Source organism: Phoenix dactylifera, chromosome 13 (assembly GCF_051530095.1).
Source record: "Phoenix dactylifera cultivar Ajwa chromosome 13, Ajwa_hap1_PhDact_Kaust_v1.1, whole genome shotgun sequence".
Classification (NCBI taxonomy): domain Eukaryota; kingdom Viridiplantae; phylum Streptophyta; class Magnoliopsida; order Arecales; family Arecaceae; genus Phoenix; species Phoenix dactylifera.
Genome location: NC_143202.1, coordinates 26,726,877 through 26,743,380, shown reverse-complemented (window position 1 = coordinate 26,743,380; position 16,504 = coordinate 26,726,877). Strand labels below are relative to the sequence as shown.

At 41.3% G+C, this 16,504-nt stretch overlaps 1 protein-coding gene and 1 long non-coding RNA gene across 3 annotated transcripts; both read left to right on the top strand.

Moving 5' to 3' along the window:
* The first annotated feature begins 58 nt into the window (after window positions 1–58).
* On the top strand, window positions 59–10,723 carry LOC103703185 (uncharacterized). 2 transcript variants are annotated; one of them, XM_088709891.2, is made up of 5 exons: window positions 59–1,637; window positions 2,005–2,050; window positions 2,175–2,306; window positions 2,760–2,843; window positions 2,941–10,723. In XM_088709891.2, exons 1-5 carry the CDS (start codon window positions 1,624–1,626, stop codon window positions 3,082–3,084), a joined length of 420 nt encoding a protein of 139 aa, XP_088566017.2. In that variant the 5' UTR covers window positions 59–1,623; the 3' UTR covers window positions 3,085–10,723. The 2 variants fall into 2 exon arrangements, with proteins under 2 accessions (XP_088566017.2, XP_088566016.2); XM_088709890.2 differs by having other exon boundaries at window positions 2,935–10,723.
* Window positions 10,724–11,010: 287 nt separating this feature from the next.
* On the top strand, window positions 11,011–14,254 carry LOC148700305 (uncharacterized). Its single transcript, XR_015972709.2, has 3 exons — window positions 11,011–13,508; window positions 13,592–13,731; window positions 13,808–14,254. It is a non-coding gene; the product is annotated as an uncharacterized LOC148700305 (long non-coding RNA).
* The last annotated feature ends 2,250 nt before the right edge of the window (window positions 14,255–16,504 follow it).

Below are 16,504 nucleotides of genomic sequence, written 5' to 3'. Positions count from 1 at the left end.
ACAAGAGATGCACACCGTGATCATTTCACATTCCAACTCAAGCTCCCCTTCCATGTAAAAATCAATATCAATATTGAAGACTACGAAGCAAAGAAAAGATGATTAACTCTTGTAATTATAGGAGTTGGATCCACACCATTTGTGTTTCTATCCGGTCGAATCACTATTGAGATTCAGGTGATTCTCGCTAATCAACAGAACAACGGAAAATGAAGGGCACATCATCTGTTGGATCATTTCGATCATTCGCCATTGATCGATGAGTAAATGGTGGCAGGTGATTTAACTACACATAAACATTAATTAGGATCTTAGAAGGCTAGTAGGAAAGAGGCATGTAAACTTCGATTCAATGTCTCAACCGTATGAGACTAAATACTGAGGAGCACCAGCTCTCGTCCCTGGTGCAATTGAAGCCGCTGGGCACTGGCCTAGACATGGGCCACGGACCCATTCCAAAGATTTAAAACTGAGCCTCGTTCCCGCCGACGGCTCAATGGCAATTCCGCAAATACCCCGTATCTGCACCCAAGAAATTACCCCATATAAACTCGGCATCCATGTTTCTCCCAGAACTCAAGAACTCCCCTCTCCTCTCTCTCCTCCCACTCTCCCTCACCAACGGCGACCACGAACCACCCGCTCCTCCTCGCCGTCCTGCTCCTCTCGCTATTCCCCCGCCGGGGGGACTGAATCTCCGATCGAGAGCTCGACGCCACCATCTCCGCCCTCCGGCCGCGCGGTTACCAGTTCTTTGGCGACGCCATCGCCGCGTCCGACCTTCGTTTTGACCTCCTCCGTCTCAACTCCTCCCACACCCTATTCGCCCCCACCGACTTTGTCCTCTTTGCGCCTCCGCCGCCGCCGACTTCCGCTTTCTCGCGAGCACGTCGCCCTCCGCCGCCGCCGACGTCCGCCCTCTCCGCGACCACGTCGCCCTCCGACGCCTCCCTCTTCCCGCCCTACCTCCCTCCCCACCGTCGTTCCCCACCGCGACATCCGCCCTCGCCCGCCAGCGCCAGCCCCGGATCGCCGACTTCGCCATCGCCGACGTCTGGAACGTCGTCCTCGCCCTCCACCGCCACAAGGCCTCTGGCAGACCCGTTCCTCCCCCAAGACCGCCCGATCTCCATCTCCCTCGGTACCCGTCCGCCGATCCGCCTGATACGCCAGCTTCGGCGCCGTCTCCGATCGCGGAGCTCTTCCCAATGTTGCCGGAGGCGCCGATCCGGGATCGAGATCCACGTTTCCGGCGGTGGTTCCCCCGTCCAATCTGGACGGAATTCAGCCGCCAATGGAGCCCGGAGTCGCGCCCAGAGGGATATCTTCGGCGATCGAGGCTCCGATTACCGGGGAGATCATGCATCTGGGAGGGTATCCCCCAGAAGGGACGACGATGAATTCTCCTGCGGCGAGTCCTACGGGGATCGTGTCTCCTGAAGGGAGTCCGCTGAAAGGGATCCAGGTGACGGCGTTTCCGATGGCGATGGGGTTTCTTGGAACCAAGCCTGAGCTCATGGATCGCCGTCCGTTGGGGGAGGAAGGGTCCCGCCTCTTCGATAACTACCGTGGCCGCCCACGCCAGCGTCCGCATGCCAGCGATGACGCCTTTTGATCGATCAGATGCCAATCTTTAGGTCAGTTTTTTTCCCCCTTTTCCTCATGGACAACATCTACCAGGCTTGCTGTTAACCCGGATTTGGTTCGATCATGGAGTCAAGTAGATATATTTCTGTTTAAAAGAAGGCTGTTTATCCGGTATAAAGTTTATTTCACTTTGGATGTTGTTCTAAAGGTTTCTTTCAATTCCATGTACTAGAGAACTTGTTGACAACTTGGGGCAGTCTGTGAACTGTGTCTCATTATGGAACGATGATAACTGTGTCTTAGCAAGTTGCTTGGACTCTACCCTACGTCTGCTGGACATATAATATCCTTCACTATCTCCTAGAAAATTGAGATATATCTCATACATGCTTATTTATGATTTGCTTCTATTGTTAGGTCCCCTGGGGAACTTTTGCAAGAATACAAGGGGCATACCTGCAAGGTTTGACAGACACGTTCTGTAGTTTATTTTGTTGTCATGTTATCCCGTGATCCCTGCTGTTAAAGTTTACGTTGCTTTCGCAGTGGTGTGATACTGCTGTTTACTGGGAATTTCTTTTTCATAGTCTTACAAGATGGATTGCTGCCTGACCAACACTGATGCACATGTTGCTGGTGGGTCTGAGGATGGGTTTATTTTCTTTTGGGATTTAGTAGATGCATCTGTGGTTTCGAGATTCCGAGCACATGCCTCCGTGGTAATTTTTCTTCCTTCACTTCATTTTGATTATTTTGAAATTGACGTTTAGATATTTAGTAGTGGTAAGGCATGTAATTTATATAAAGACGTTATTCACGTTTTTATGCCTAGCAATCTATACCAGGCTTCTTTATTTCTTACACAGCTGTCCTCCATCATTCAATGACCTTCTTATGAAAATGCTAATATTTTAGCTTAAAACATGCAGTCTTTGCATGCATGGCAACATAAGACAACTTGAAGTACTGGGCCCTTCTTATGAAGATGCTAATATTTAGCTTAAGGCACAGTCTTGGTATGCATGACAACATAAATCAACTATGAAGTTTCTGGGATTTTCTTATTCTTGTAATATAAATTCTGACACATGCATCTATCTTCTTTGTTTAAGTCTTTCAGGTGTTGAGTAATGCATAATTTACTGACTGCCATTTGAGGCATGTAATTTCAGGTGTCCGAACGCATACACTCAATGGAGCCAGTCTCATCATTAACTTCTTGTGGCATGCCTCTGGTAAGGTGTCCTTGCACAGTGGTGAGAACTCCAGCCGTGCACCTTCTTGAGATTTGTTCAAATCCTAAAATTCATGAGTTTGTCCATTAAGCCTTTTGATTGTTTGCTTTAGTTTCAGTTTGAGACGGTGCGCCACAACCCCACCCACCACAAGTCCTTATCAAGTCCTGCAAATCCCACAGCCGCGAAGCCTTTGACATTTATATCCTATCATACTGTTCCTCTTCCATTATCACCTTTTCTATATTTAATCGAGAGCTAGTAAATTTTTCTTTCATAACTATTAGAATATAGATAACTTTGTATTATATATCTTAATGCAGGATAAGGCGAAGCTATGCTCGTGCATTGGAGATCGACAGGTGTTCTTTTGGGATGTCACGATTGGACGCATCATCAGGAAATTCCGTGGTCATGATAGCGAAGTTAGATTTCTACTTTTTCTTCTAACTTTGTGAATTATACTATTTTTTCTTTCTAGAACTCGACTTAGCATATGTGAGAAATAAATACATCATCCTAATTGATCTTATTTCATATATATTCTCCTTCAACATAGCATAGCAAAAGATTATGTATATCCGATTAGTGCACAAACAAATAGCTCAAATAGTTTTGCGTTAGTATAACAAATGTCTAGGATATTAGAAATCTGGTTCACAAATATTAAACATCCTACACTAGGTTTTCTATATTCGTGGTCTCTAGAAGTTCTTGCACTTAGATCTAGTTAAGAGCTATTTAATCTGAGTTTCATATAATCATTTTCCAATATGAGTTATTATACAATCACGTCATATACAAAATTATGAAAGACAAGAAATATGAAGATAAAGGAGAAAGAATTAAATTTAATATGGGATATATTTAAATGGAGCTGAAAATATCGCATCACCAACAAAAAGGCAACATTTACACTATATATAACCTCAGAATCGATTAAAGATATGGTAATGAGTAAAGAAGGTGGCACAGAGCATACTAAGATTCGTACAAAATGTGCACAAGTAGCAATTGGAGGACAAGAGGATTGAAATTTAGTTTGTTTTCTTTTTTATTATTCTAGTAAGCTATAGCTTACCCAAGAATGCCACCGATTTATGAAAATATAGTTAAAGTACATTGTAGAGCATGGTTATCTAAATTAAATGCTTCACAGTACCTCCATTCTGGGTCAAAAGACTTTAATTTGTGGTCACAATGTAAACCTAAAGTTTGCCAAAAAATGTTATTGTCAAATTTTTAATTTGGCCGCCCACGACTGAACTAAAGTCAACAATAGAATAATAATATTAAAGCATAAAGAAGTCAAGTTTAGGAAAACATTTAGAATATTGAGTTGTGAAAACAAAATCAGATTTATCACTTTAGTGGAAAAATGTAAGCAAGTTTTAATAGTGACGCAGGCAAAGCAACAAATTAAATAATTCAGAGGCATAAAAAATTCTACAGAAAATGGAAACAATAATAAAACCCTCAAGGAAAATTAATACAACTAGACTACCATGCTATGTTCCAGAAAAATATCAAGTATTTTAAGTAATATCAAGTGAGCTAAGTAAGATGCATGCAATAGATCTCGCCAATCAAGCGCCAAGTTTCCATGCATATACATCAGACAATTCAAACTCACTCTGAGAATCCACAAGAAGCTCTCCGTTGTTTTAAAAACAGAAAGCATCCTCAACAGCCTTGGACTGTGTTTTGGTTCAGCTTTATCGAATTGCTTGAACTCCCCAACAAGAAAAGTTCAAAATGTAAGGGTCTATCTACCACCACATTGTTCCACCAAAGCAAAAGCATATGCACTTGGAGCCATTCCCTCCAGAAACTGCACTATTCAAGACATCACTAAGTCATTATTTATATAAACTGACCATTTAGTTGATAGTTGGACCCACTTGGCCTTGCTTCCTTTGGACATGAATCAATTAAATCTAACACATTAAGATATATAAAAGTTAATCAAGCTGAAGCCAACTTTAATTTAGCAAATAATAAACACTTCTTTTCTCTTAACTTTCTACTCTATGCTTTTGTTATTCTCCCTGACATTTGCAAGGTGAGACCCTTTAGCATCATTTCATTATTTCAATGACATAGGTGGCTTACCACAGTTTCTCCAATAGAAATTAACAAATAATGAAATCAAGGTCTACAGACACCTGAATAAAATGAAAACTCATCCTTGATGTCAAGGACACCAATCCTACTAATAAATTCCACAATTGCTAACAATTTACTTCTGATTGTTCTTTTTTTTTTGAATATGAGTGAATTTGAATAGAGAAGTAGGAAAAAATTCTACCTTTTCCTTTGAAAGGAGCAAGAGGTTATTTTCCAACACTTGTTCTCGGAACTCATCAAGAACTGCCAATGGCACGTTACGAAACCCATCGGCTTCAACTAAGGAAGCCATTTAAACCGGTAAAAAAAATTGACTGTGTTTTGTAATATGTTGTGATGAAAGATTAGATTTTTCAATAAAGAAGGCTTTTGTTAATAAGGGACTGTGAATACTGTTGATTCTCAGGTTAATCATGATACGACTATGTTATCTTTTAGATAGATTTTTCTATTGTTGATATGCTAAAGAAAATTTTGAGTATGTCATGATTAGGGTGATTTGATCATTGGTTAAATATGATCTAAATTTTTAAGAAACCAAATAAGTCTTGTGTTAATTTTTCTCTCTTTATGATTTATAAATTTAAGTTAAATTTAAATCTTTGTGGCATATTGAATCATGGTATCAATACTTTGCCTTATCGGACTTGCTCTTGTGAACTGAGGTCAATCATTTTTGAAATAGACCATTGGTGTTTAATGACCATCATTACATGTTCATTTTGTGAATCATATTTCCAGCCATATAAAGATTTGATACTAATAAGGTTGGTCATTATCTTTCATGGATCAGCACGCTACCCTAATAATTGTATTAGATCCATTGTATTGGATCAATTTTATTTCAAGTTCTATCCCAAATATTATTAATTTAGTCGATCTTGTTGTGAATTGATCCCAATCCGATCTAGAGTGAACCTGCATCAATCTTAGATTTTAGTTAGACACTTATCTAGTGCTAATCTTGCTAGTTTATATGAAATTTTTGATAATTGATTCAAAGTTATCTATCACACTGATTTTGATCGAGAAGAATAAGATCTTGGATTTATGTTTCTCAATGGGCTAAGCATCGTCTAGATTCTTTAAATTTTGAGGACAATTTTTTTAAAGAGGGAAGAATATAAGACCAGTCCCAAAATGGGCCATATTGGACTGAAGTCGGCAGGCCCAACCTACTTTAATCCAATTTGGATAGAAGAAGCACAATAGAGGATCATGAAGAAAGGAGGAGAGAATGTAAGACCAGGGCCAAAATGGGCCATATTGGACTAAAGTCGGTAGGCCCAATCAACTTCAGTCCAATTTGGATAGAAGAAGCAGAACAGAGGATTGCGATTACGATCCTCTGTTTCACCTTCCTCGGGCGTAACGGGGGTAGGTTTCGTGGCAGCCCCATGGCAGCCTGAACAATCGCCGATCTTGCTCAACCGTTGTGATAATTGTGGTAGTGAATGAGTCGACCCAGTTTGGAAACCCTCCTATAAAATTCTGCCCCCCTACGGTTGATCCACCGTCGAGCGTTCTCCTCCCTTTCCTCCCTTCTTCTCCCTTCGATGGCCAATGAGCGCCATGCCTTGAAAACCCTCTTGTTCCATTACTCATTTTTTTGTCGGAAGCGCCGCCGCCGCCGCTAGCCTGTCGGACTAGCTACCCTTGTCCGAGAACCATCCCCTCCAGCAACTCACCAGTGAACTCCCCTTCTCCTTGTTCTTCTATTGCTAGATAATCCGAGCCTCCTTTTTCTGTCCCGGCCCCAAACCGAGGACGCCCTCGGTTTTCCTCTTCTTGTCGGTCGCCACAGCAGCCGTCGGCCACTACTGCCGTCAGCCGCCCAGCTCGGCCGCCATCGGATCCTTTCCTCTCTTCCTTCTTCCCTCTTCTTTCTCTTTCCCTTTCCTCCTTTTTGAGTTTATCAGGATAAAGAACTCTTGTGGGCCGTGTCCATCGTAGGTCGAGTTTGGGCCCTGTTCACCATGTTGGGTCGTATCCATTGTGGGCCGAGTTCAAGCCCTGTTCATTGTGTTGGGCCATGTCTATTTTGGGCCGAGCTCGGGCCCTGTTTATCCTATTGGAACGTATCCATTGTGGGCCATGTTCAGGCCCTGTTCATCCTATTGGGTTGTATCCATTTTGGGCTGAGTTCGGCCCCTGTTCACCATGTTGGGCCGTGTCCATTATGGGCCGAGTTTGCACCCTGTTCATTATGTTAGGCCGTGTCCATTGTGGGCCGAGTTCGGATCCTGTTCATTCTGTTAGGTCGTATCTATTGTCGGACGAGTCTATTCATTTTAGGCCCTGTTCATCTATTATAGGCCATGATTATTTGGGCCAAGTTCATTCATTTTTGACCCTGCTCATCTATTATGGGCCATGTCCATTCATTTTGGGCCCTGTTCATCTATTGTGGGCTGAGTCTAGTTATTTTGGGCCCTGTTCATCCATTGTGGGCCGTGTTTATTTTGGGTCGTGTCTATTTATTTGGGCCCTATTTATCCATTGTGGGCCGAGTCCATTTATTTTGGGCCCCATTCATCCATTTTGAAATGTGTTCATTCATTTTGGGCCCTATCCATCCATTGTGGGCCGAGTTCATTCATTTTGGACTATGTTCATCCCCGTTTTAGGCTAAAAGGAAAAACAAAACTAGCCCTTGACTTTCTTTAATCGAGTAGATGTAGACCTTTCTCCTAATGGTCGGGCCGCACTCAAACCGGGCCTGTGATCATGATCAAAGCAAGAATTGGACCGAGATTCTCTCTCTAAGCTGGACCTATGGATCTTAGTTTAAAGTCCTGGCTTTCTTTTTGCTCAGATCCAAGTTGATCTCTAGGTGGACGACCTGTACTGCCTCGATATCCGGACGGTAAATTGGCCATCTTTGATCTACACCATTTCGGATCCAGTCTTACATTCTCCCCTCCATAAGAAAACTTCGTCCTCGAAATTTGAAGAACCTAGGCCTTTCAATTTAGAGATGCTCGACCCATTAACATAAATCTAAGATCTCATTCTCCTCGATCAAAATCAATGCGATAGATAACTTTGGATCAATTATGAAAAATTTCATATAAACTAGCAAGATTAGCACTAGATAAGTGTCTAGCTAAAATCTAAGAATGATGCAAGTTCACTCTAGATCGGATTGGGATCAATTCACAACAAGATCGACTAAATCAATTGTATTTGGGATAGAACTTGAAATAAAATTGATCCAATACAATGGATCTAATACAATTATTCTAGTAGAGTGCTGATCCACGAAAGATAATGACCAACCTTATTAGTATCAAATCTTTATATGGCTGGAAATGTGATTCACAAAATGAACATGTAATGACGGTCATTAAACACCAATGGTCTATTTCAAAAATGATTGGGCACAATTCACAAGAGCAAGTCCGATAAGGCAAAGTATTGATACCATGATTCAATATGCCACAAAGATTTAAATTTAGTTTAAATTTATAAATCATAAAGAGGGAACAATTAACACATGACTTATTTGGTTTCTTAAAAAATTAGATCATATTTAACCAATGATCAACTCACCCTAATCATGAAATACTCAAAATTTTCTTTAACATATCAACAATAGAAAAATCTATCTGAAAGATAACATGGTCGTATTATAATTAACTTGAGAATCAGCAATATTCACATTCCCTTATTAAGAAAAGCCTTCTTTATTGAAAAATCTAGTCTTCCATCATAACATATTAGAAAACACGGTCAACGTTTTTTACCAGTTTAAATGGCTTCCTTAGTTGAGACCAATGGGTTTCGTAACGTGCCGTTGGCAGTTCTTGATGAGTTCCGAGAACAAGTTTTAGAAAATGACTTCTTGCTCCTTTTAAAGAAAAAGGTACAAATTTTTCCTACTTCTCTATTCAAATTCACTCATATTAAAAAAAAAAAAAAACCGAAGTAAATTGTTAGCAATTGTGGAATTTATTGGTAGGACTGGTGTGCTTGATATCAGGGATGAGTTTTCATTTTATTCAAGTGTCCATAGACCTTGAATTTCATTATTTGTTAATTTCTATTGGAGAAATTGTGGTAAGCCATCTATTTCATTGACATAATAAAATGATGCTGAAGGGTCTTACCCTGCAGATGTCAGAGAGAATAACAAAAGCATAGAGTAGAAAGTTAAGAGAAAAGAAGTGTTTATTATTTGCTAAATTGAAGTTGGCTTCGGCTCAATTAACTTTTATATATCTTAATGTGTCAGATTTAGCTGATTCTTGTCTAAATGAAACAAGGCCAAGTGAGTCCAGTTATTAACTAGATGGTCAGTTTATATAAATAATGACTTAGGGATGTGTTGCATAGTGCAGTTTTTGGAAGGAATGGCTCCAAGTGCGTATGCTTTTGCCTCGGTGGAACAATGTGGTGGTAGATAGACCGTTACACTTTGAACTTTTCTTCCTGGAGAGTTCAAGTAATTGGATCAAGCTGAACCTGAACACAGTCCAAGGCTATTGAGGATGCTTTCTATTTTTAAAACAACGGAGAGCTTCTTGTAGATTCTCAGAGTTAGTTTGAATTGTCTGATGTATATGCACGAAAACTTAGCACTTGATTGGCGAGATCTATTGCATGCATCTTACTTAGCTCAATTGATATTGCTTAAAACACTTGATATTTTTATGGAACATAGCATGGTTGTCTAGTTGTGTTAATTTTCCTTGGGGATTTTATCGTTGTTTCTATTTTTTGTAGAACTTTTTATATCTCCGAATTATTTAATTTGCTGCTTTGCCTATGTCACTATTGGAACTTGCTTCCATTTTTCCAGTGAAGTGATAAATCTGATTTTGCTTTCACAACTCAATATTGTGACGGTTTCCTAAACTTGAATTCTTTATGCTTTAATATTATTATTCTATTGTTGATTTTAGTTCAGTCGTGGGTGACCAAATTTAAAATTTGACAATAACATTTTTGGCAGGCTTTAGGTTTACATTGTGACTACAAATCAAGATATTTTGACCCAGAATGGAGGTTACCATGAAGCATTTAATTTAGATAACCATGTTCTACAGTGTACTTTAACTAGTTTTTCATAAATTAGTGGCATTCTTGGGTAAGCTATTGCTTACTTGAATAAAAAAAGGAAAACAAACTAAATTTCAATCCTCTTCTCCTCCAATTGCTAGCATACATTTTGTACGAATCTTAGTATGTTCTGTGCCACCTTCTTTACTCTTTGCCATATTTTTGATCGATTCCAAGGTTATATATAGTTTTATTGTTGCCTTTTTGTTGGTGATGTCATAAATTCAGCGCCATTTAAATATACCCCTTGTTAAATTTAATTCTTTCTCCTTTAACTTCATATTTTCTGTCTTTTATAATTCTGTATATGCTGTGATTATATAATAACTCATATTGGAAAATGATTTTATGAAACTTAGATTAAATAGCTCTTAACTAGATCTAAGTGCAAGAACTTCTAGAGACCATGAATATAGAAAACCTAGTATAGGATATCTAACATTTGTGGACCAGATTTCTAATATCCTAGACATCTGTTATAATAACGCAAAACCATTTTAGCTGTTTGTGTGTGCACTAATCGAATATAAGTAATCTTGTGCCATGCCATGTTGAAGGAGAATATATGTGAAATGAGATCAATCAGGATGATGCATTTATCTCTCACATATCTTAAGTCGAGTTCTGGAAAGAAAAAATAGTATAATTCACAAAATAAGAAGAAAAAGTAGAAACCTAACCTTGCTATCATGACTACGGAATTTTCTAATGAGGCAGCCAGTTGAGATATCCCAAAAGAACACCTGCCGATCTCCACTGCACGAGCATAGCTTCGTTGGGCTTGCCAATGCCCGCGAGCTCTCCTCCGTGGAACCCGCCATTAGCCCTTTCGAGGCCCGGATCACCTCCAACGGGGGGCTAGTTGACTGCTGGAATGCACTGCGGGACCTGAAACCATGCACCAACGAGATCTTGCTCTTCTTCATGAACGGCGAGACATACCTGGGAGTCGTGCCTGGGACTCCAAGTACCTGGGATCCCCAAGTCCGCTTCTTTATGTGAATAAGTCCGGTGCCACTCCTATTTCCAATTACATTGGTGGGGTTTACTTGAGCGTTGCTACAAAGTTTGATTGGGCTTATACTGATGTACTTGTCTTGTCTTGGATCTAAATTAATTATGGATACTTTAGTTCATATGCTGATTTATATATGTGTTGTCTTATCATTGCAGAATATTTTACCTTATATGTGCATCTGTGAGCAGTGTATTGTACATACGGTTTTTTGACATAGACCATTCTTCATTTCTTCATCGATTTCTTTTTCAATATAGGGTTTGGATATGGGATCTTAACATAAACTTGTTAGCACCATGTTCTATGTATATGTACTTGCATTACAAGATTGTCTTCCCTTCTAGACCAAGATATGAAGAATGGCCCAACTATATTGGTCTCTGTTGAAGTTTATTCCAGGCAATATCTCTAAGAGAAAAAGTTTATGATCCTATGATATGCTTCCATGGTATAGAAAATTGCCCTACTTTCCGATCTCCACAGATTGTTTGCTTCCCAGTTTTGATTTTGATGAAGTGTTCTTTATCTTTCGCAACTCCTTGCTCATCAGCATGCTCAACTATATGTTCTTTCTCATTACCGTCTTTCCATTTTTTCCTGGAGTCATGCATAGACATATCTTTTAAACCACTTTGATCTCTAAGTAGTGCTAATATTCAATCTATAGTTCGAGTATCAGATTTCTGGCTTCTTTTGTGATAATTTAGGCATTTTCAGAATTCATATACTGTTCTCAAATTAGTGCCCTTCAAATACCCCTTCATTCTTTTCTCCTCATCTATCAATATTCAACCCAAATCTTTGTTCTCCTGTCTTCAGTCTTCAACAAATACCTGATTAAGCGGTCTTCATCTTGAACTTCTTGCATTGCACCTTCCTTGACCATGTTTTATCATAATCAATTCAATTTCATGCATTTGAACGAAAAGATGACCCATACTCTCTTCTTGAAGTGGATGCCTTGGGCGTGAACTATCTGGTCATGATATCATTCTGAATCAGTACGATGCACTTCTTTAAACATGAGTTTGTGCTTCCCATTTTGTAGTTGAAATACCTTTCATTTGAAAACTCATGGTGATTTCAAACACTTTACAGAAAAGTTGTGCTCACAAAAGGCATGAATGCCATGTCCGAAATGATGCTGAGATACTCTAGGGGCACATTTGTTTGCTTGTAAGTGTCTGACATGTCTGAACTTGGGTTCTAATCAGATGTTTGTTTCACTGTACTGAAGTCAAGTTATTGCCACTTCAGCTGTTTCTTTTGCACGAAATTGGTGCATAGGATGCGCAATTTTTCCCACATACATCGTTAGATTATATACAGTAATGGTCAGTATATTATTCACTTAAATGGTTCATTTCAAAGGACGGAGCGAGTGGGAGAGCATTAAAGTAGCATTAAATTTTTGCTTATCCACTCCCCCCTCTCTTTCTCAAACAACAAAAAAAAAAACTTTTGCCTTTTTGGGTGGATGGGAAACTTATATTTTAGTGTTCGGGCTTGTTACATAAAAACAAACAGTTAGAAGTACCCACTTCCAACTGCGCTCGACTTCAGGCCCCTCGGTTATGAGGAAAATACGTATCCTAGAAGCATGATACATGAGTCCAATGTAACTGGCCTAATCCATCACATAACTTACTTAGCATTTTGAGGCTTTTAACCTGCAACCTGCTATGCCATCTTGTGCCATTGGATATAAAATTCAACAAACACAGATTTCCTATTTCATATCAAACGTCTGGAGGAACATGTGAAATTTTGAGTAATCAGCAAAAATTTCAAGATGGGAAGCTCGTGATCAATAATAACAATGTTTAGTCCATCATAAGCTTCCACTTTTCCACCTTACATAAAATCTCTTTCTTTTCCCCATGAATTTCAACACAAGATTCCTGCATGTCAAACTTGCTCGAAAGAATATGTGATCACATTATATGAACTTGAGATAAAAGCTTTGTCAACCCAACTTATTCGAAGGAACCCTGGATGACAGATCCTGAAACTCTTGGTTGAGGGAAAATTTTAAGCAATCGCGATCTGAGGCCTACATCATCTCCATATTATTGCCAGAAAAACTCTGGTTTGATGTCTACCTTTATTTCTTGCCAGCAGCACTTTTTTTCTCATCACAGATCACTGTGAATCCATGACATAAAATATGCTGCTGAAAAGATTTGTCAGGTCATCTTTATTATTTTATAGTAGTAGTGCTGTAGGTGGTATATTGGTATGTAGCTAAGTTTGTCAGTTGTGACAATCACCAGAATTCTTATTATTTAGTTTTAATTGTTTGTACAATGTGATTATGCAGTGTTACTCTTCTGGTGCAACTTCTTTTTCCCCTTAAATACTAACATTGTTGGTAGTTTCTTTTTGTTTGTTGGGAGAAGATAATGACAGTGCCTAGAAAAGAGAAGAAAAGAGAGGCTAGGAGTGAGGAAAAGGCTGAAAAGGCTGAAGTTCTGGATAAGGTTTCCCCTTACAGCCTCCTGTAACTCAGTTTGCCATCATGTTTGCTGCATCGCTGTTAATATTTCTTGATTTTTTTTTCCAGAGTATCGAGAATGAATTGTTGGAACGGCTCAAGAAAGGTGTTTATGGTGACATACAACTATCCCGTTGAGGCATATAATAATGTCCTTGAAATGGAGGGGCTACAACCCAGCGTTGAGGAAGAAGCTGAATCAAGATAGTGTAGGTGCACCCACCACAGAAAAATAGTGGCCTTATTTGCTTCACACATAGACTAACAATTCTTTATTGGTGACAGATTGAACGTGTGAAGATGTGGATGATAGACAAAAGACACATATGTGAGGTTAAGACGAAGAGCTTATTTCGTTCACATTGGCATCTGGCACTGCTTGTGTTGTTAACATGTTTCGCGAGGTTATCCTACGGAAAGCACTTGGCAGAAGCGGCAAGAGGATAATCTTCCCTCGCCTTAGGATGAAATTTTGAAGGGGGTGCCTGCGGATGAATATTTTCATGAGTTTGATACAGTATAGATCCAAAATATTCATGCGAAGTTCTTTTAAAAGGCATATTTTATGTTTTATTGCCCTTGTATTTTTCTCGCCATGATAAATAGGGCTTGTTAATTTTGACCTTTTGGTTCAACGATCAAACCACCACTTTTATACCTGTCGAGAATGGGCCCGGTTCCAGTCCCGTCTCTCGTGGACTGGACTAATAATTCTAATTAGTGTTTTTGACATTGAGCCAGAGATTGAATTTAGAGCCAGTCTGGTCAACTGACTAAGTAAACTCGTTGCCGGATGGCATCATTTAGGTTCTTTGGGGATGCTTTTCGAAAGTTCTTGGGCCAGGCTTGCCAACCACAAGCGATGCATGCCGTGATCATTTCATATTCCAACTTAAGGCCCACCGTGCCCCCCCACCCCCCCCCCCCCCCCGCGCGCCCGCCAAAAAAAAAATGAAGGGTTCATGTAAAAATCAATATCAATATCGAAGACTGCGAAGCAAAGAAAAAATGATTAACTCTTGTAATTATGGGATTTGGATCCACACCATTTGTGTTTCTATCCGGTCGAATCACTATTGAGATTCAGGTGATTCTCACTAATCAACAGAACAACGGAAAATGAAGGGCACAGCATCTGTTCGATCATTTCGATCATTCGCCATTGATCAATGAATTAAATGGTGGCAGGTGATTTAACTACACATAAACATTAATTAGGATCTTAGAAGGCTAGTAGGAAAGAGGCATGTGAAACTTCGATTCAATGTCTCAACCATTGAGACTAAATACTGAGGAGCATCAGCTCTCGTCCATGGTGCAATGGAAGCCGTCGTCCGTGGTGCAATGGAAGCCGCTGGCCCAGACTTGGCCCACGGGCCCTATATCAAAGATTTAAAACAGAGCCTCATTCCCGCCAACGGCTCAATGGCAATTCCGCAAATACCCCGTATCTGCACCCAAGAAATTACTTTTTTTTTTTTTTTTTTTTTTGGTAAAAACGGCTACTCATATCATATAGATCGGACGTGAGTACAGCCCTCCAAATCACGGGAAAGCAAAAAATACAACTGTGAAGGGACGTCTGCATCAGACGTCCACAAAAAGACACCTGAGTGCCGAGCGACAAAGGAGGCGACCCAGTCTGCTGCCCGGTTCGCCTCCCTAAACACATGTGCTGCATGGAAGTCAACCATCATCTGAGCCACCCTACGGGACTCTCGGATGAGGGGATGGCCATCCCCAAACCGATCCACACCCCGAATCAAATCAATCACCACCGCTGAATCACCCTCGAGGTACACCCGCTCGGCCCCGGATATCTGCCTCGCATAGGAAATACCCTCCCAAGCCGCCTGCAACTCTGCACCCACCACTGTAAATCCAGGCGTGCGCCGTCCACCTGCTGCGATCAGCCTACCACGATGGTCCCTGATGACAAATCCAACCCCTCCATACAAACCATCTGCCGACCTGCTACCATCAAAATTCACCTTGAGATAGCCAGGGAGTGGGGGTGCCCAAGAAACAAAGGCAAACCATGGCGCTGAAACAGCGTGATGAGCACCCCAGATGTCCCTGACCTGCCCAGAGGTGACTACCGAAGTCGCCCCAATAACCTCCCTCGCAAGCGCCATCGCCCGATCTACCACCATCCTCGGAGGCGCCCTCCTACCCTCAAATATACCGGTATTCCTGTCCAACCATATCTGGTAGGACAGGTACGCCACAAAAATCCCTACCTCAAGAGATCTGGGCCGCCGCACGGAATCTCTCAGCAGATGGATCAGATCCTGCGCCAGCACCACCGAGGCCGGTAACAGTACCGATGAACTCCTCCATATGTCTCGAGCCCTAGGGCACTGCAGCAGAACATGCTCCATAGTCTCCTCGATATCTGCACATATCTCACAATACTGAGAAATCCTCATACCACGCCGCACTAACACACTCCTAGTCGGAAGGCAGCCCCGCGCCACCTTCCATATGAATAGTGCCACACGCGGGTGAATCCGCATCCTCCATATCCACCGCCCCTCCATCTGTCGCACTGGCTCCCTACTGAACACTGCATGAAGATCCCTAGCTCGCACCCGAGATCGTCCCGTCGGTATCCATACTAGCCTATCCGCCTCCCCCCCCCCGGGGTCGCTCGGGCTAGGACCAACTCTGCCAACTGCTCCCCAAAGACCTCCCGAACCAACTCCTCTCTCCAACACCCTCCCTCAGCATCCAATAAGTCACTGACTCTCCACCCTGCTAATCTCGTCGAGTCCACCATGGTCGGCATACTGCATAGCGGCTCCGCAAACAACCACCTATCCTCCATCACATCGATAGACTGACCATCGCCAATAGCCCATCCAATCTCCGGAAGCACCATCGTGGCTCTGGCACACATCTCCCTCCACATCGGGGAATGACGCCGTCCCACACGCACACCCGATACCAAGGCGCCATACTTAGCCCTCATCAACGAGGACC

What these genes read in the sequence shown, in the direction of transcription:
- LOC103703185 (XM_088709890.2), top strand. An exon ending in ACAAGGGGCATACCTGCAAG is followed by an intron (nt 2,051 to 2,174) that starts GTTTGACAGACA and finishes TCTTTTTCATAG; the next exon opens with TCTTACAAGATGGATTGCTG. An exon ending in TAAGGTGTCCTTGCACAGTG is followed by an intron (nt 2,844 to 2,934) that starts GTGAGAACTCCA and finishes TGTTTGCTTTAG; the next exon opens with TTTCAGTTTGAGACGGTGCG.